This window comes from Nycticebus coucang, chromosome 2, assembly GCF_027406575.1.
Source record: "Nycticebus coucang isolate mNycCou1 chromosome 2, mNycCou1.pri, whole genome shotgun sequence".
Classification (NCBI taxonomy): Eukaryota; Metazoa; Chordata; class Mammalia; order Primates; family Lorisidae; genus Nycticebus; species Nycticebus coucang.
Genome location: NC_069781.1, coordinates 178115278 through 178136290, shown reverse-complemented (window position 1 = coordinate 178136290; position 21013 = coordinate 178115278). Strand labels below are relative to the sequence as shown.

At 41.9% G+C, this 21013-nt stretch overlaps 1 protein-coding gene across 7 annotated transcripts in view; it reads right to left on the bottom strand.

Annotated features, from left to right (window-relative positions):
- Positions 1 to 21013, bottom strand: part of GAN (gigaxonin) — a 60584-nt gene that overhangs the window by 23446 nt on the left and 16125 nt on the right. For all 7 annotated transcript variants that reach the window (XM_053609244.1, XM_053609294.1, XM_053609283.1 and 4 more), the window contains 8 exons: positions 12267 to 12381; positions 9029 to 9379; positions 6783 to 7000; positions 6472 to 6593; positions 4971 to 5083; positions 3967 to 4116; positions 2925 to 3061; positions 2446 to 2574 (listed from right to left, as the gene is read on the bottom strand). In XM_053609244.1, the coding sequence (XP_053465219.1) occupies positions 2446 to 2574; positions 2925 to 3061; positions 3967 to 4116; positions 4971 to 5083; positions 6472 to 6593; positions 6783 to 7000; positions 9029 to 9379; positions 12267 to 12381 (1335 nt within the window). The remainder of the gene's footprint in view (positions 1 to 2445; positions 2575 to 2924; positions 3062 to 3966; positions 4117 to 4970; positions 5084 to 6471; positions 6594 to 6782; positions 7001 to 9028; positions 9380 to 12266; positions 12382 to 21013) is intronic.

Genomic DNA, 21013 nt, shown 5'->3' with positions numbered 1-21013 from the left:
TCTGGAGCCGGAATCCCACCGCCACCACTCACTGCATGTGTCCCTGGGCACATGACCTGCCCTCTCTGTGCTGTGGTTTCCTCACAAAAAGAGAATGATAATAGTACCTATACCTATACCTCAGCGGGCTGGTTCACGGAGATTAAATGAGGTGATGTGTTTTATTGTCTATACATGCAAGAATCCTATATATTATGTCGATAAGAGAAACTAACAGCATTCTTCATCCTATTTACACACTAACATTAGAGAGCTTAGAAATAAGGCAATGGAAGATGCATGAATTTTATTTGAAAATGGTTTTAAATATCAAGTAAGGAACAACACTCTTAAGTTTAATAATCATGAAATTAAAGTCAGAGTTATATTTAAAGGCCATCAAGTCCAAATATGAAACAACCTGATAGAAACATGAAGCTTCTAACAATTTGTGGCATGTCAAGGACAGACTGAGAAACTTTACAGCCAGATTTATAAGTTGTACACAATCAAAACTGGGACAGCAACTGCTAAAATATAAGCGAACTTGACTCCTCTAGTGAGATACTAGCTCATGGTGTGTAAGCTACGTCTAAGCCGGGAAAGAGAACAATATCAACTTTTTTTTAATTCAAATTAATACGAAGGTACAATTTTTAGGTTACATTGCTCTCCTTTCCAGGGTAAAGTTCCATTTTATATCAATGTTTTATCAGAGACCAAACGCACTGGCTACTGGTTGCTAATGAAGCTGTGACAGTCTACCAAGAGATTCATTTCAGCAGTAAATGAAATTAAAACTCCATACCATGGGCAGTTAGCCCTCATAGTCATATACTAAGGAAGGAAAAATGTAGAAGAAAGTCTTTGAAATTCTGCCTCCCTCCCCTACCATAGCAACTATGTTCCAAACTGCTCCTGTACTTTGTCCAACAAGATGCTATGCAAATTCCCCAAACATAAAATACACTGAAGTTGGGTAACATTTCTAAGTATTTTCTAACATGTTGGTAACTGCTGATTGTTTGCCCCAATCAAGAATAGTATGAAATGGCTGGGCTCAGTGGCAAGGCAAGAGGATCCCTTGAGCTCAGAAGTTTGAGACCAGCCTGAGCAATAGCTGAGTGTTGCGGGGGGGCACCTGTAGTCCCAGCTACTTGCGAGGCTGAGGCAGAAGGATCACTTGAGACCAGGAGTTTAAGGTTTCTGTGAGCTAGGCTGATAACTCAGCACTGTAACCTGGGCAACAGAGTGAGATGCTATCTTAAAAAAAGAAAAAAAGTAAACAGGAGGAAATGAAATATTATATTATGGCACCCCCTTCTGGTAACACAGCTGAAATACCCTAACAAGTATCCCCTTAGGATTTGAACATATTATTGCAATAAAAATACTGTTTAGTACTTACAACATTAAAGTGCATGAGGGGAGGAAAGAAAGGGGTGAAGAACGATGTCACCTACTCTATAAGACCTATACAGCAGCTCCACAGACATTCTACGACTCTCAGGCACCAAGCTCAGCCGCTTAATCATCATTTTACTGAGTGTCTAATGCAGGCTGGTAGGTTGCAGAGTCGACTGGGCTGGGCATTGCCCTGAAGCTGCTAACCATGAACAGTCAGCCTCAAAGAGAGGCACGAAAGGGGAGCTACAGGACCACAGATGGACAAATCTGAATTAGGCTAGGCGATGTGACAAGGCTTTCTCTAGGCAGTGATCAGTAAGCAGAGATTCTGAGGAGGCCAAGTTAACTAGCCCAGCACTGGGAAGAGAGATGTTAGGAAAAGGAGGGGCATCCAAACACAGCCGAGGTAATCACCTATGTTTAGGGGAAAGTGGCTCAGGGCAAAGCATCTGGGTCAGACAGTAGCAGAAAAGGTAAACTTAAGGCCAATCATGCAAGTACCTATGTGCTAAGTTAGGTAGTTCAAATATACCCTTAAAAGCTATAGAATACAGCAAATGTATCCCTATAGCTTTGTCAAGATTTGATCTATATTTTAGAGACATTTTTCTATGGTTTTCCTTTAGGTTACACCGAATAAATACCTACTATGCATTAGACATATCTTTCTTTCTTTCTTTTTTTTTGAGACAGAGTCTCACTTTGTTGCCCTGGATAGAGTGCCGTGGCGTCATAGCTCGCTGTGACCTCAAACTCCTGGGCTCAAGCCCAAACTCTTGCCTTAGCCTTCCGAGTAGCTGGGACTACAGGTGCCTGACACAACACCTGGCTATTTTTAGGGGGTAGTGTCTCACTCTTGCTCAGGCTGGTCTCAAACCCGTGAGCTCACACAATCCACCCACTTTGGCATCCCAGAGTGCCAGGATTATAGGCGTGAGCCACCGTGCCCAGTGACATATCTTCTAAATAGACGATGAAGTAACTTGAAAACAAAACTAAACACAAATTTGAAAGCACACAGCAAAGTTGCAGAAGTGACGTAAAACTGTTCCCACTCACCTTTTAAATTCATCATGGTAGAACTCTGACTTGCAGGTTACCATCTCGTTACCCTGCATGTCCTCACGACTTCTGACTCCCCCAAACACGTATAGTTCCATGGCAACTCCACACGCCACTGCTCCAAATCTGGAAGGCCACACACAGGTCAGTTGTACTGAATTTACAACTCGAGAACTGATTCCTAATTCCTCTTATGCTTGTTTTAACTGTGTAACATACAGAGTTTCATAAATATCTGGGCCTTTCTAAGAAATATCAAGTCTGGGGTGGTGCCTGTGGCTCAAGGAGTAGGGCGCTGGTCCCATATGCCGGAGGTGGCGGGTTCAAACCCAGCCCCGGCCAAAAAAAAAAAAAAAAAAATATCAAGTCAAATAAAAGGTTACTGTGAAAGAAAAGAGAAGCAAAAGTCAAGGTGAAGGGCTTCAGACCCAGGGAACAGTAAGGGGACCGCAAAGTCCATATCCACGGTTACGTACCTCCTCTCTTTCAGTGGGCAGATAGCAGTCCACTGCTGGGTCCTTGGGTCATAACACTCCACTGACTCAAAGAGCTTTCCGTATGATCCCCCACCCATGGCGTAGATTTTCTTCTTCATAGCTGCATAGCAGCCAATCTGAAGGAGGAAGCAATGGGGAAAGGCGATGCTTATTACAAGGGGAACAAGTGCTAACCTGTCCAGAGTACACTTTTAAGACTTGCTTTCTAACAAACAGTGGTGCGTTCAGTATTACAATGCAGGACTTTAACAAAATAAGAAAAGCAGGTAATTCGAATATACACATCGCTCATCCTCAGGAATGGAGCCCTTACTCCATTCAATATCATTTCACTCAGCTAGATAAGAATCCTAATGTTTAAAAGAGCTTTTCAGCCATCCTACTCTTTTACCTTTAAGATTCCAAGATTTAGAATCCATGGAAATAAGGTGTCTCTCAATTCCTGTCCAGAATAATGTAGCTAAAAGGGCACCCACTGGGGAAGACATTTGTAGGCAAAGATGTAAAGTGCCCATAGCACTGGACAAAGCGCTGGCTTGATGGAGAACCCTCTGCCTACAACAGGGAGTATAAATACAGACGATGACGACGCTCTGAACATCTGAGGTGAGCCATTAGCTTTCACCCCACTCAGGCAGTAAGCAACGGTAGTCTTTACCTGCAGACTCACGTTTCTCCCCCAATCCATCATGATGCGTACAACGATTGGCTGGGAAGCCCTACCTGCTCCCCGGGTTGGCGCGTTCACAAAGCCTCTCTCAAGCCCAGACCAGGGCACAGGACAGTGGCCCACACAGCCCACCATGAGGGCAAACCCTCTCACACACTCACGTTCCTATCTTGAGGAGTATGTGTGTGGCTCATAACAGTACAAACAAGCTACCAATAAAGACGGAATTCTCTAATGTTAATTCTTTTAACACTATCAGTTGAATTAAAGCCATATTTAGGAAATGAAGAAAACACTAACTTTAAAATCCAATTTGTACACAAACCAGTTATCACAAAATACAGTTTTTACCTTTCTAACCATGGTCAAATCAGGTTGCTTTGTCCAGGTTTTAGAATAAATATCGTAACACTCCATGGAGATCAGCTCCTTCTCACCATCCTCTCCTCCCAAAATGTACAACATTCCATCTATCTCCACAATCCCGAAGTTGTGTCTTGCCTGAAAAGACATCAAAGATCTTTGAACACAAAAGGTCAATTACCATTTTGAAAGCTAGTACCACATTCAAATCCAGTTCTTCTAATAAAGCTTCTTAAATATTTCTTATTTCCCTAGCAGCCCATCCTTCTAGAACCCATAGCTAGTAATTTCTTGGAACAAAGTTACAAAATATGTGATGAATTCACCAGCAGAATCTTTACCTTTTAACCCACAATAGCTCACTATGAGAAAAAGAATTATTACCTTCTGGTTTAGTAAAATTATTTTTATACGGCAATGGGTATGAAACCACAGCAGTATGAAGCAGCTGTGGTGGGAGAGGCTGCAGGAGGGCTGAGGCGGGCTGACGCTCTCTGGAATTACAGAAGCCCTACACTCAATCACTGGCAGACGTTTGCCTGGTGATCCCTATGCATCCAGCACTATCTGGCACCAAAAATACAACAATGACCAGAGCAGACAGAATCTCCGCCATCAAAGAGCTCGTGATAAAAAACTCTAACTGCCTAGTCTGTGAGGCAGTGAGACGTGGCCTGAGGAGAGGGGGATGGGGCAGCTGAAGGACAGGAGGCAGCCCTGCTGTGAAGGTGCTGCAGGAACAGTCCCTCGAGGGAGGTGAGGGAACAAGCCACTCAGGCACCTGGGGGAAGAAGCTCTGAGGGGGAGAGCAAACACATAGGTTCCCAGAGCATTCCCAGAAGGTGTAAGAAGGGGCAAGAGGGACAGGAAAGGGGCAGGAAGGGCAGGCTAGAGTGCAGCAGGCCAGGGCTTGGCAGGGCTGTGGCGTCTGGTCCTGCTCTTCAGCGCAAAACAAACTAAAGTGCAACTGATAAACAAAACCAGGGTCTCACCTCGTTCATGGGTGGCAAGGCAGTCCACGTGTTTGCGTCTGGATCATACTTTTCTCCCGAGCTCAGTGTCTGCTTATTTTCATCTTGGCCTCCAAATACAAACAAAAATCCTTCTGCAAAAATCAAAGGAGACACACAAGAAACCTGAACTGTAAGTCTTCAATACCTATAAATGCCGTAAAGTGTAGAGATGGCACCTGGAAAAACCTCTGACTGCAACAGTCTCCCTCTGGATTCAGGACTATCATGAGATTATGTTTGATCCCTAATGGTAAAGCCAAATTTGTGAGTCACTCTGACGACTTTGCTTCACTCATTAGTGTCTGTGCGTAGATCCCCACTACCCTGCAGTGTGAAAGGGAGACAGGAAGACTGACACCACCCACTCTTGTCGCCTGGCAGCGCCGGGTCGCCCAGTTCATCTATTCCCCAGCCTCTGTGATTCTCATACAACTTCTGAACCACAGCCCACATCTGCTCATTCACGATCTCGAAATACTCAGATCTGGGGCACCTGCAAGCACTTTATATTCAAAACTGGATCCAAGAGTAGTTGTTGAACTTCCTAATTCAGAGAATTGCTATCATTAGGTTATTCTTTTGTAAAGAAACACCTAAATTGCTAGATAAAACATTTAAAAAATAATCTCAGAAGCCATGACATCAACAAGACAAAGCAAAACTGAAGGGAAAAGTGGGACTTAAAAGAGGGTGCCAAGCACAGGAACCTCAAATGCTCCCAGGGCATCTGCCAATCTGGAAAAATTTAAACCTTTTGTCCTGGGAATAATAAAGGCAGAAATCTAAGCTCCAGGCCTAAAGGTGTGGCTTCTGGCAGGATATCCTGTCCAAAGTTGTACACCATCAAGATGAAGGCCAACTAGAATTACTATTCAGATTTAAACTTCCTTCTATAGGAAATCTCAAGACTTAAATTTGCTTTTTTTTTTAAAAAAAAAAATCCTTCCCTACTCCATAAAATAACTAAAACAAAAAAATTATGGAAGACTTAGGTAAATTTGATTTACCAAATTAGTAGTGTTTTCAGGCAAATGGCAGAAACAAATAAAAAACTTCTGTAAAAGAAAGTATCTTCATCTAAGCCTTAAATTTTAATATTCTAAGACTTTAAGGCATCAAGTTATTTCTACAAATAATTCATTTTTTGAGACAAAGTCTCAATCTGTTGCCCCAGGCTACAACTGCTGTGGCCCAATCGTAACTTGCTGCAGGCTCAAGTGATCCTCCTGCCTCACCCTCCCCAATGGCTGGGACTATAGGCACCGGCCACTGTGCCTGGCTAATTTTTCTACTACATTCTTAAAAAGGGCTATGTAGTCTTCTCATAACCGTACTCTTGCAAATCAGACCTACGCTAAAATATCATCATGTAGAGATAATAAAATTTTATCTCCAAAAGGTTTTGAGTCATTCTGTATAACCTTGAAATTATATATTACTTGATACTGTGTCTAAGTAAAATTTACCACAGAATGGGTACCTGCGGAGAGAACCCCATGGTTGATTCTCGGCATGCTCAATGGGGCCAGTTCGATCCAAAGCTGCCTGTTGGGGTCATAGAGAGGGCACATGCACCGCATTGCTGCTGTTGGCTTCCGGGAACTAAGGGAATAAATAATTGATCAGCAGTTAATGTGCTTTTATATAGTTCTGCTTATACATAACTGTTACTATTATAGTGTGAGCACTAGAGAATGTTTGAAACATTAAAAAACCTAATTGTTATCTTGTTTTAGATTCTGAAAATGAGGAATTCTCGATTACATGGCACTCCCTCTCACCCACGCTTACACTCTTTCTTCGCCACCAACAGTCACGATGCATTCCGAGTAGCCCCGGGGTTTGAAGTTGGCCAGCATTGCCTCTCCTTGCTGAGGCTGGCTTAGTGGTATATTGCTACACTCTTTGACAATTTCTCGTACCAATGGTTCATTCAGCATCTGTTCCCGTAAATAACTGGAGTCCAACCCTGAGACCCACAGAGCTGACATAACATCCTTCATGTGGACCTGCAGGAGAGGGAAGAAGGACGGGAAGAAAAATGGAAAATGCAACATATAGTTTCCAGAATATATTATACGTGTTCCATCTCATGGAAAGCAGACTATTAACAAATTACTAACAGGCAAGTCGGATGCGCTCGTACTGCTGGGACACGCCTCACTGGCCCCTTGCCCTTTCTACTTCCTACAGTCTCAATAAGTAAGTTTAATTTTTAAAAACCACTGGTCTACATGTGTATTGATGTATCACTGCCAAGTTTCAAGCAGTTCTCTTTACACCTTGAAGGTTCCCATTCTGATAGGAAAAGTGAGGGAAAAAGTCTGTAATTTGCTTTATTTCACACATTTGGATGTGTTGTGAGCTAATCACGTTTACAGAATTACATGCAGTAATAGCTCAATACAATATGGTAAACCATAACGTATCAACATTAATACTAAGAAAAATATACAAAGGCCAAAGTTAAATCCTGTATACTACATAATCATTTCAGCAGTAATTACTCTGAAAATATCTAACATTGCCTAATATGAATTATTTAAATTTGCTGCTTTATCATTAAATTTGAACAAATTGACTAGAATATTCTAAATATGTAATATGAAACTCCTTCATTCACTAATTGTTATATTCAGGAAGTTACTCCTGGTTTGGAATCGTGATTTTAGGGTATATTCTTCTATGCCGCAAGTTTTAAAAGCCAATAGTCTTTACAGCCAAAGGACAAATAGTGCCTTGTCTCCGCAGTGGCCAGTCGCCCTAAGCACCCCCTCACTTTAAGGACAGAGGAGCTAAGGCAGAGGCCAGCTGGGAGTTTCCTCCAGCAGTCTCAGTGAACAGAAGCAAACTAGCAATTTTTCCGTCTCCTTTCCTAATCCAAGTACCATGAAAAGCAGAACACTACCCATCCTAAGACTAAGGCTCCATATCTGGTTTCTAAATGTACATACTTAGAGGCTTACAGAATTCAAAAAACTATAAGATAATCATTAGCACTTAACAGTTACCAAGAATAATTAGTGCACCTACACATTTTGAAATCCACTCCCTAAATCCTAATATACTTATCTTAAAAAATAGTAATTGGGCTCAGTGCCTGTAGCTCAGTGGGTAGGGCACCAGCCACACACACCAGAGGCAGCGGGTTTGAACTCGGCCCGGGCCAGCTAAGCAACAATGACAACTACAGCAAAAAACAGCCCGGTGTTGTGGCGGGCGCCTACAGTCCCAGCTACTTGGGAGGCTGAGGCAAGAGAATCGCCTAAGCCTAGGAGTTGGAGGTTGCTGTGAGCTGTGACGCCACAGCACTCTACTGAAGGCCACATACTGAGTGTCTGTCTAAATAAAAAACAAACCAAAAAAACAAAAACAAAAACCAGTAATTGGGGCTACTGTCTTATTTATAAAGATCGGACTTAAAAATGAAGTCACACGGTTCTGCTCCCTGCCCTACTGCCGTCGCAGTTTGGATCTGAAGGCTGACATTCTCTAGGACCTTCTTTCCCAGAACCTTCCCTCCTGGAGCTCCACACAGGCCAGAGCCCACCTGCTCTCCTCTGCATTCTGTCAATCATGCTGAAGCTCCCCACCCCCTGCCAGGGCTCTACATGCACCTGAGTCCCCAGGGTGGGGTTTGGCCCGAAGATGACGTAGCAGCCCAGGCTGCCAAAGGCAAGAGTGGGGGTACAGGGCTTCTACAATCTCCAGCATAAGCCTGAAATGCATTTTCCCATTAAAAACAACGTACAAAGGCTATTATGTTCCTACTCCATCTTGTTTTTGTCTAATAAACAAACAAAAAAGGCCATTATGTTCCTCGTAAGTGCTACTATTTTTATTGACATGCTATATGGCAAGGGTCTCTGTAGACAGGTCTGAAAAACTAACTACTTTCATGATACATGAGAACTTTTTCTACAGGTATCTTTTAGATCACAACTGTGTAAGTCTTTCATGTTAACAGAAAGAAATAAAACAACTACAATTTGAATTAAAAATGAATAAATTCAAAAGGCAACATTAGACCAAGGTACCTTTCTTATTTCTGTATCATGTGCTATCCATCGAATTACTGCTTCAAATACGTATTTTTCATTGCCAACGTTTAACTTCTCCAAAGAAATCACTTCTTTAAGCTTTTGAGGACTCAGTTCTAGGAATTCTTCAGTGCTGCTGACATCTCGGAAATGCGTCTCCAAGTACTCTGTGGCGAGGTAGTGGACGTGGTGCAGGCAGTAATGCAGTGCGAAGTCTCGGATGCCGATGCAGTTCTCAGCAGCAATGCAGCCCTCCAGAAACTCACAGCACAGGGTTTTAAGGTCCGTCAGCAGAAGCAGGTCTGCTGCCTGTACCACATCTTGGATTGTATCTTCATTTAGCCTGATCTGGAAGAGAATCGTAACTATTTTATATCTGAATGTATACGTTTAACACCCAAACCTCTAATTAGGCTGAGCCACATGAAGTTTCCTTTTCTTGTTACATCCCAGTTGATCAAATATTGGCAATTTTATATTGTTCAACCTAGCACTTGTTTTGTAAGAGTTTGAGGTTGGGTATGGTGGCTCATGCCTGTAATCCCAGCACTCTGGGAGGCTGAAGTAAGTGGATTGCTTGAACTCAGTAGTTAGAGACCAGCTTGAGCAAGAGTGAGACCCCTGCTTCTACCAAAAAGAGAAAAACTAGCTGGGCATTGTGGTGGGCACCTGTAGTCTCAGCTTCTCAGGAGGGTGAGGCAAGAGGATCGCTTGAACCCAGGAGTTTGAGACTGCTGTGAGCTATGACACCATGACACTCTACTCAGGGTGACAATGAAACTCTGTCTCCAAAAAAAAAAAAAAAAAAAAAAAAATGAGTTTGAGAGTATCAGGAAACCTTCCCGCGCAAGCAAACCTGTACTTGTTTAACCTTCCCCAGCTCTGCCCTTGGTATACATTAGCTCCCATACCCCCACTTCTAAGAGGGCTGTCCATGTTGCTCGCTTCTATAACTTAGCTAGAACCCTTAATGACTGAAAACTTTAGGCAATGACTTTACATTCTATGGTAAACTGTAGGTGACTTCTTCAAATTCCAGCACCAGAACCACTGACAATCCTGCCTCCCAATCCATGAGGGTCACTCTTCTGCCGAATGTCATGACATACTGAACGCGGGCTCCTTGAAGGAGTGGAGCTTCTACTGCCCCTAAAGCCTCATTCTGGATCATAAACACTGTACATGGTGCAAGTTGGTCAACAGACACAATTTGGTCTTAAAACTACCTTTTGGAATAAATCTCTAACAAGGTTTTTTTTCCCTTATTATGATTGTTTACTTTCCTTGATAGTCTTGAATTTTCTGATGGCTGCTTCCTCCATCACCCACTCTGTGTTTTCAGGCCACACGGAAGAAGTGAGCCTATAAAATAATGCTATGATTTCAAGTGGCACTTCTAGTTTAACTCTGTCCTCCAAAGCACAGGTACTTCCCCTACATTCAGAATGTGAAGGACAGAGACTTCACGAAAAGTACAGCAAAAAATACCCTCACATTTTACACTTCAACTACCGAAGATACAAAAAAATTTGTAACTGCTAATCATCTTAGAAACTGAGAAACAAAAGTGTGGAAAGTAGTGTGTTGAGTAAGCTAAAAGTAAAGGAAAATTTTCCATTTACATGACATTACATTTAGCCACAAGACAGCAGGCAGCTGTAGGCTATACAAATACAGGCATGTGAATAAACACTAAATTGCATCTCAATAAAACTAAACTGCCAACTCAGGAGTCTATTATAACTTACATTGCAACTATGGTTTTAAATTTAAATTGGGAACAAATAACAGAAGTCAATCTGTAAATAAGGTTTCAAGTTTCAAATCCAAGCTCTTTTTGGCTTACAACTTGTTATGTTAATAACTGCCACTGATTTGATTTTACAAGTTAGGTAAGACATTGGTCTTAAACTTGATTTTGTGCTGTTACAGAGTATCTCCAGTATTTCAAAGGCTGCCCTCAAATTAATTTGAATTCATTTATTTATCATACATATGAGGCCGGGTGCAGTGGCTCAAGCTTGTAATCCCAGCACTTGGGAGGCCTGAGCTCAAAAGTTTGAGACCAGCCCAAGCCAGAGCAAGACCCCCGTCTCTTAAAAATAGTCCCAGCTACATGGGAGGCTGAGGGAAGAGAATCGCTTAAGCCTAAGAGTTTGAGGTTGCTGTGAGCTGTGACGCCACAGCACTCTACCAAGAGCAACAAAGTGAGATGCTATCTCAAAAAACAAAAACAATAATACATATGCTCACCTACCACTTAGTGTGTAGGGAAAAGAGAAATGGATATGTCATGAGATCAACCCAAAAACTCCAACGAGGATGAAAAAGCATTGAGTTTGACTCTGGACTAAAAGAATCTATTTAGACAAAGAGCCTTATGCTCAGAATACTTAAGAAATACATAGGAGAAAGAGCTCCTGTAGAAAGAGACAGTAAAACAAGAGTGAAGAGGAGGAGGCAAAGGAAAGCAGAAGAGACCTCAGGAGGAACAGAGACACACGCCTTCTCACACAACCAAACGTCAGACACACCAGCCTCTTCTTTCTGTTGAAAAAACCAGCCCCGATTCACTCCTAAGACTTCTCTTAAGACCCCTCATGCCTTACTGGAAATCATGTAGTGCAGGATTGTGGGAAGGTCAGAGGAGAGCAAAGGAAAACAAAAATCTCATCACGTATCGCTCTTTTCCATGGGTATCCTTATGTCTCCAGAAGTTCAAGCAGGCACAGAGAGGAAAGGAGATAAGCAAGAAAGATTGGGGTGGGCTGGGCTGTTGGTACTACGGAGGCAGCAGATCAAGGCATCATGAATGTTTAATGATAAGGGTGCCCGACATTTGTGGGAATCCTCTCTCATGGGAATGATCTATAAGGAAGTCTTTCTTGATGTCCAAGGAATGCTTTGGAGACAGAGCAAGCTCATCAACAGTGTGGGTACAAACAAGATGACAGCAGCCTACATTCTTCGTATCTCATACTGACGTTGGAGCTCAGAATGGAATAAATGAAAAATCTGGGGCTAAGTTCTCACTTCACCTGCTTCTCTTTTAGGAGCAGAGCCCGAGGAGGACACGCAGGGGGTGCCATTGTCAGCAGGAGACACTAGTCAAAGCACACAGTGACAGAAAATGAAGTGACAGTGTTACTTTGTCATATAATGAATGAAAGGAGACCCTCACCCTGAGCTTGAGCAGTCTCTACTTAGGTCTTCCTTCCTTTGTTTCTCATCATACCTGCCCACTGAAGATGTAATCCAGGATCTCTCTCATAATCATTACCGATATCCCTTCAAGTTCAATCTTATAAGTTGATCCATCATCTTTTGGAGGATTATAGTTTAACTTTGTCCTAAGAAAGGGAAAAAAATGTGAAATTTCTATGAAAGAACAGAAATAGCTATAAATATTTATGTACTAAATGCTCTATAAAGTATGACACTTCACAGTATATGGATCCCCACCTAGAAAATTTAGTTTGTTAGCCTTAGTTCTATATATTTTTGTAACTTCCAACTATAAAACAGTGGTACTAAGATTCAAAATGCTACTTAAAAACAAAACAAAACAGACAACCAAAAAACAAAGATTCACCTGTACATGAATCTCTATTTGACTGTGGAAATCTCAGTCCTTTTAAGCTTATTTTTTAAATGTATTTAATTATCTATTTTCGACAATATAACAATGACTCCACAGATCTACCGCTCAAGTCAAAAGCTATATAGCCTTCACAATACCCTCCTTCTAACCAGTCCTCCCACCAATCAATCCTTCACTCCCATCATCTGAAGTGACAATAATCCTAAATTCTTTACACAACTGTCCCTTGCTTTCTCTTTCATGATTGAATCCATGAAATATATACATTTTAAACTTGAAGTTGTTTTTCACTTTACAGAAGTGTGCGTATCACAGAGGTTCTTTGTTCTTTATGCTGTATAATGCCCCACTTTCCTATTGATGGGGCTCTGGGGTTGTTTCTAGGTCTTTGATATTGTCAATAGTGTTGCTATGACTAGTATTGTATATGTCTCCTTTTATACTCTATAAAAGAATTTTCCTTGGGTATTCCCTGGGAGTGAAGTTATGCTAAATTATTCTCCAAAGTAGGCTGTGATATTAAATTATTCTCTGAAGCAGGTGGAGTAGTTTACAGCCTCATCTGCTACGTATGTATAAGAGCATCTGTGGATCCATAAACTCTACCACATTGGAATCTGTCACCCTTCTTAAGTTTTGCCAATCAAATAAGTAAAGTATGGCACCTCACTCTTGTTGTCATCTGCATTGTCCTTATCAGCCAGGCGCTGAACATTTCCTCACCTGTTTGTGGCCACGAAACACCTGTTCATGGCTCTTCTTCATATTTTATTAACTGCCCTTCTTATGTTGAGGTGTAGAAGTTCTTTATATATTCTTGATATTAATTCTTTGGCAAACTTAACACTTTTTTAAAGGTCATGAATAATTTAAAGAACAATTTTTTTCACAATGTTTCTGTGTCTTGTTTAAAAACTTGTACTTTACCCAAGGTCTAAAAGATATTCCCAATATGCTGTTACTAAGAAAATGTAAGATTTTTAAAAAATATATTTAAGTGAAAATGTAAAAGAAACTTTAAAACATGCTGTTGATAGAAATTATAAATCTGTTAAATCTCAGAAATGGCACCATGTTAACTGCTACCTACTAACCACGCTTTCTAAGAAAAGTACACTTCCAAATGGTAGTATTTAAGTAGTAATATCTACAGGGTGAACTTAGAAACAAAAAGTTAAACTCACCCTTCGTATTTGGACTTCTATAATAAAGCAGCAGACTTTTGGCAGATTGAATACAAACAGAAGAGGGAATAATTTTAACAAAATTTTATATGCTAAGAAACTGACAAGACTGACTTGGGAGTATCTGAGGAGGCTTCATCCTGACTTAGCAGTGAGCAAAGCCAAGAAACCACCTAAACTGTACTGAAGACTCCCTAGCGGCTCAAGAACTGGAATACCAGAGTAGCTGGGCGAGGAGGGCTAACAGATGAGCTAACAATAGAACTGCTGGCTAAGTCTAAAGAAACAGTTGAACTTCCATGCTCTCCCTCTATGTATACAAATAATTTCCGTGCACAGTTCAGTAAGACTCTCCCCAGCTCCAGCGGAAGAGAAGTGACTTATATTCTGGGAAGTATGAAACTGAGGGTCTCTGGAGAGGGCTGCCAGGCACATTGGAGGGTAGAGGTATCATGTCAAAAACTGACAGTTAAGAGAATGTGTATGTAATGAATGTTGGGCCAGAAGTCATTTCTTCCCCAACTCTGCTGCTAAAAGGCTGAAAGCCAGATCCATATATATTCTCCAAGCAAGAAATGAAGATTCTTCTGGCATATTTATTTAGCCCAAAAATACAGACTTGAAGAGGCACAGCCATCAATCTACTCCAAGAAAATGATCCAGTTTGGTCATGCAACAGTGAGAACCATGATCAACAAGCCTAGTTTATGTGCTCTGAACTTCTAGTACATTTTGAAGCAGCACTTCTGAAACTTTTTCATGTCACATCACATGTAGAAAGTGTGAAGAGAGAGCGAAAAGACAAAGTTAGAAAATAAGAAAATATGAAAACTGGAAGATCAGCCTATGAGGCCGTAGATCTACAAAAAAATGTCCCCCCTCACCAAAAAAGAGAAGACTACCAAGGAAATACTCATACTGGATGAAAACAGACCCACTCCAAGGCATATTACCAGAATACTTCAGGATACTAAAGGAAAAATTCTTGCAAACTTTCAGGAAGAAACAGGTGACATAGAAAGGAACAAGAACCCCAATGGTTTCATTCTTATACACGGAAGTTAGACAACCAAAGGGAAATGACTTCAAAATTCGAAAGGAAATTATTTCCAACCTAGATTTTTATAATCAGCTAAACTATCAATCAAGTGGCAGGAGAGAATAAAGATATTTTCAGCTATACAGGATCACAAAACAGTTTACTTCCCGTGGAACCTTTGTCATCATGCTGTTGGAAAATGTCCACCAACCAACCACAGGAGTAAGTTGAGAAAATGAGGATTCTGGGTACGAAAAAGACACAACCCAGCACAGGAAAGAAGTGGAGGCAATGCAGGATAATGGTGAGGGGGTCCCAGGATAACATCTACGCACCAGTAGAAGGAAGTGGTCTTCCTAGTGATGTTTCAGTCAGGATGTCAGGACTATGTGTATTTCTTTGTCACTGTGCTGGTTGTCAAGGTATTGCCTCCCGGCTCCAAACTCACCCTTTTTGCTTGCTCTGCAAGAAAGGATCTGATCCTTTTCCGTAATTTTGTCAGTTGAGGACGGTGGAGAGACACCACAGTAGGAGGAGTTCTGCTTCCTGGTGGGTGCAGCAGGGCAGGCTCCTCCCACACGGCCTCCTTCCCAGCGTCAGGTCCAGAGGGGCACAGCTGCCAGCTGGGCCCTGCGGTTTTCCCCAGAGCCTCCTTCAGGCACCTTCCATGAAAGCTTTCCGAGGTACCTTAGAGGACAGCGTTCTAGCAAGTTCCATCAATGTGGCTCTTCTGCCAGTCAGTGGAGCCACGGGTGTGCCCTGTTACAAGGTCAGCTCTGGGGCAGCAGCTTCCCACACAGCCGCTCCTCCTAGTGCTGAGGGTTTTCTTTACTCCTCAGCAGCCGAGCCCTCATTACGCCAATCTCCTAGTGGAGTTATTAACTCTTAATACCAAACATTCCTGTTCAAATTACTGGCTGGTTTTCTCTTCTGACTAGATCCAGACTGATAACAGCTGCTAATCTGCTAAACCAACTAAGGGTGGTTTTCAGATAGAGGAGCTTCGAGGTGGAGTCCCTTGACGCCACGGCGCTCTACTGAGGGCGACACACTGAGACTCTGTCTCAAAAGGGAAAAACCGAATTACGAGTTCCTGATATTTTAAAGTAACCCATACTCAAACAAGTGACAGCTGTACCTGTGTGAGTGCTGCAGACACTGGTAGCATGAGGGGAACCAAGGAAACAGGAAAAGGTGACAAGGACACTTTTTATTCTTTTTTTTGTGTTTTTGACCCATGTCATTGGATTTTTTTTTTTAAGATGTCTTTACTGTCACATGTTTCATAATGAACAAGGGTCCCTATAAAGAACAGTTTTTCAGCAGGTGGTAGAGTAAAATGCAATCCTTTCCAAAGCCCATGAAAAAACAAATTAGTATACCCAGAAAGTCTCTACACATCTGAAGGTTAAATAACAAAACTATAACTACAGTTTGAATTCAGATTCTTACATCCACCCCCAAATTTTCCCATCACCCTATCCCACCTCCCTCCAACACTATCCCTGAACACCCTATTCCTACCCATCTCTGCAAGACCAGTTCCAAAGCCAGTGGTTCCACAAGTTTTTCCAGATCCCTTCATCCTCCTGCTGCTTGCGCCTCCTCCCTTGCCTCTTTGCACTTCAAAAATAACTTCTCCTGCTATAAATCCCCCCAGCACTGTATCAATAACTTTACTGTGATATACATCGTATCATGAGATCACCCAGTTCTGTCCTTTGTTATGTTATTTCCGTACCACTTCCTTTAAATGTGAGCTCCTTGAGACCAGAGTCCTCGTTATCATTCTAACAGTACAGTCTAGCTTAGCATTTTACAAGGAGAGGATGTTCAGTAATTATTTGTAGCTGACAATGGTCCTTAAATATCTGAAGCGCTGTCACATGGAGACCTTTTCTGGTGACACTAGGTACAATAAGCCCAAACGGTCAGGAAGAAGAACCTTCTAACAAATTTATCTGTCCAGTGCTAAAAGGATTAGGGCCTAGCGCTTCTCAAATGTTAATGTTCACAAAAATCATCTGGGGATTTAGGTAAAACAAGACTTTTCTGATTCAGAAGGTCAGTGGTGGGGCCTGAGTGTCTCATTTGCAGCAAGCTCTCAGGTGGCACGGGTTCTGTTGGTCTCCAGACTGTTTTCTGAATAGCAAGGGGTTGGTACCTCTCAGATTACTCCTGGTATATTTTGATATTTCCAATCCATAGGAGGAAAAAGAAAAATATATTTCCAACCTGTCCCAGATGAACATTTTATAAAATAGCATAAAAATTACTAGAAAAATGAAATTAAAAAGCCGTAAAAAATATAGGCCCCAAAGACTTTTATCATTAGATTCAACAGATAAATATTACTCTGTCCTATTGTGGTCAGAGTTTTTAAACTCTTACTCTCCGTGTCTGCACTTACATTATCAGTCTGCAGACTGGATCTCAGTAGCAGCACCAGGCTGAATGATCGTCTGTCTGCCAAGAATATACGGAAAGCTATAGTCCCGTCCACTCCTAGGTGGTCAGCATTCAAATCTATTGTGAAACAGTCTCGCTTCACAGCCTCTTGCCACTCACAGCTGCTTCGCTCCTGCATTCCCTGGGCAGTCACCATTCCTTTCCAATTTAGTAGCCCCTAAAATTGTCTTATTCTTCCTCTTACTATCTTCACTTTCCCCCAACTCCCCAATTTAAATCTCTATACCTTAACTTTTCTAATACCTGTCAAAATATTTTCTCCTTAGCTTTTCCTTTTTTATCTGGTATTTTCTCCTCTTGCATATTGTTTCTAGCTTTGCCACATATAAGGGAGAATTCAATGAACTGTACTGAATGAGCTAAATCAATGGTTCTTTTCTACGTTCTCCATCTCCACCCCTGGAAGCTACAGTGTCACATGTAAATTTATTACAAGTCATAATATCCTTTTTATTATGTGATATCTATTTACAAACTCCTAAAAAATGTGGCAGTCTTAAAATATTACTGAGAATTTCATTACACTCTTTAGAAAAAAAACTAGAAACAATTCAGAGTTATTATAAAAATGGGCCTCAGGTGTTCAGATATATTCATGCCCACCACATTCTCCTTTGGTTTTCTGTTTCTAGGGCAAGACATTTCCCCTCTCTGCCCCTGCTTTCTCATTTCTCAATAGAAGAGATTAAATAAGGTGATTTGAGATCTCTTCCACCCCTGAACACTTCTTGACTGAACTGTGAAACCAGCCCCCCTGTTGGGTCCGAGAGACGGAAATAAGGCCAACCATTTGATTATGGAGGATTCATACTAGGTCCCTTGCAGATTATGCAGTCTAAGTTTACTTTCCCTTTAATACCTATTCTTTGGCCAAGCTTTATTTTTTGGGAGTGGGTAGAGAATCTCACTTTTGTTGCCTAGGCTGAGTGCCCTGGTTGCTAGCTCAAATTCTCAAGTTCTTGGGTTCAAGCAATCCTCTTGCCTCAGCTTCATAAATAGCTGGGACTATAGACACTTGCCACCACACCCAGATAATTTTTCTATTTTTGGTAGGGATGGGGTCTTGCTCTTGATCCACCTGGTCTTGAATGCCTGAGCTCAAGCAATCCACCACCTCAGCCTCCTAGAGTGCTGAGGTTACAGGAGAGAGACACTGTGCCCAGCCTGGGCAAGCATTTTAAAAATTTTCTTCTATTAATGTTGAACAGAAAGTGAAACAAAAATGAATTTTACTTTTTTAGTGACAATATAGAAACAAAAGTTTTGTAAGAAAGAAGTTGTTGGCTTGGTGCCCATAGCACAGTGGTTATGGCACCAGTTACATACACCAAGGGTGGCGGGTTCGAACCCGGCCCGGGCCAGCTAAACAATGACAAATGCATCAAAAAATGCCTTGTGGTGGGTGTTGTGGCGGACACCTGTAGTCCTAGCTATTCCGGAGGCTGAGGCAAGAAAATTGCTTAAGCCCAAGAGTTTGAGGTTGCTGTGAGCTGTGACGCCACAGCACTCTACAGAGGACGACATAGTGAGACTCTGTTTCAAAAAAAAAAGTTGTTGGTTACTATCTAATAAGGAAGTGTTGGTATTATTCAAAGTTTTACATCCATAGAAAGGGCATCTACAATTTTTAAATAAACTAAACAAGAGCCAAAGTAATCCACTCGCTAAACATAGTCCTCTTTTGATTTCCAAATTACTGCAAAGGTTCAATGTGTCTAAATGCCACAACAAACCACCCAGATAACCAGGCCCGGTCTCTTCTTCCAAGAATCATTTTAGACATTACGGATTTGACGTATCCATGATAGAAAGTCTAAGTGACTTTTCTTCTTTGATGCAAAAGCTAATCTCCAATAAAAGCAAGGAAATCTACTCAAATAGAATGCAAGAGAAAGTGATGTTCAAGATTTATAGACATTTTGGGTGATTCATAGGCATTAGTCACACGGTTTCAAATGATTCACATCACCCTGAATTGTGCGGCCACTAGCAGCAGACTCCCTGAGCTATATGAAGAGGCACTCATGCTAGCCACTCTGTTTGCCCACTTTTTAATCTTCACAGCTCCTAAAAGTACATCAAAGATGGATTTTTAGGGCAGTGAAACCACTCTGTGTGAATGCCATCATGGTGGATACAAGCCATCATACACTTGTGCAAACACATCAAATGTGTTAACGCCAAGAGTGAACCATAATGTAAACTATGGCCCTTGAGCGACAGTGTATGCTAATTTAAATGGGAAAATACGCACCTTTTTTCTCCCCAAAGTCTCGTCCTCTACTTTTAGTATCCATCAGCGAATCCTGCCTACAGATAGTCGTGTTCAGTGGTGATGTTCCCTTCTCTGTTCTATTCCTCTACGTATATTAGTTGAAATTCTCTTGACAGAAACACCCGTCTCCTCTCATTAGTTTACTCATCTATCCATCCATTCATTCACACACACACAGATGTTTCTTTTATTCTGTGGATTATAATCCAATGTGATCATCACTTTTTTTCTTGTTCAAACTGTGTAGCTTTGGCCACTCAGAATCATTTCAGCTTGGCTCTTTTTTTTTTTTTTTTTTGAGATAGAATCTTGCTTTGTCACCCTTGGTAGAGTGATATGGCGTCACAGCTGACAGCAACCTCCAACTCTTGGGCTCAAGCCATTCTCTTGCCTCAGCCTCCCTTTAAGTATCTGGACTACAGGCGCCCAACAAAGCCCAGCTATTTTTAGAGAGGGGTCTTTGTTCTTACTCAGGCTGGTCTTGAACCTGTGAGCTCAGGGCAATCCACCTGCCTCAGCCTCCCAGAGTGCTAGGATTACAGGCATGAGCCACTGCGCCTGGCCCAGGTTGGCTCTTATGTCCTTTCAAAAGCCTTTATCCTCCTTTGAGTCCCTCTGTACTTTCTGGTATAAGATGCTCCAGGCTCATATTGTATTTTTCCTGCCCTGGCACTGAATCAACTAAGTCTCTGAAGACATTAGAGTTTTAAACATTATCCAATTACATTCTAGAAACATCACTCTGGCGGCAGCATGTGGAAGACTAATGGGGACCGAGCACTGAGGCAGACAGCCCAGTTCTGCCATAATTCAGAACTGATATAAGCTGGCACTTGAGCAGGGCAGTGGCAATGATGGAGAGAAGACAGACTCCAGAGGTCTGAGAGGTGGAAATGGGAGAGCTGGGCATCAATTAGATGTTGACCAGTGAGGGAAGATCTCTGCTGACTCCCAGGTGTCTCATGGGGAGTCTGGTAGTACATTAACCAGTACAGGCAATAAACGAAACCTCCAGGGCTGTGGGATTAACAGGCTTGGGGCTCAGAGGAGAGGCTGAGGCAGAGGCAGCGGCAGATCTGGAACAGAGATGACCACGGCAGAGTGTGCAAGGTCAGGACAAAATCTTGCGCCTCATCAAGGACTAGGACAGACAGAAGGAGAGCCAGAAAAGTAGACCAGATGGGAAATGGGAGGAAAGGTGAACAGAAGCCTGGAAAGACCAGGCTCCAAGAAAATGATCAGCAGCAATAAACGTAGCAGACAGGTCAAGTAAGATAAAGACTTTAAAGTTTTCACTTGATTTGCCAATTACATTTCACACTTTCTTAAAGAACAGTTTTAATGGAGTGGTAAACCTAACTGCAGAGTGAGCTCAAAGCAGGAGATGAGTGTGCATGAGATGAACAGACTTTTT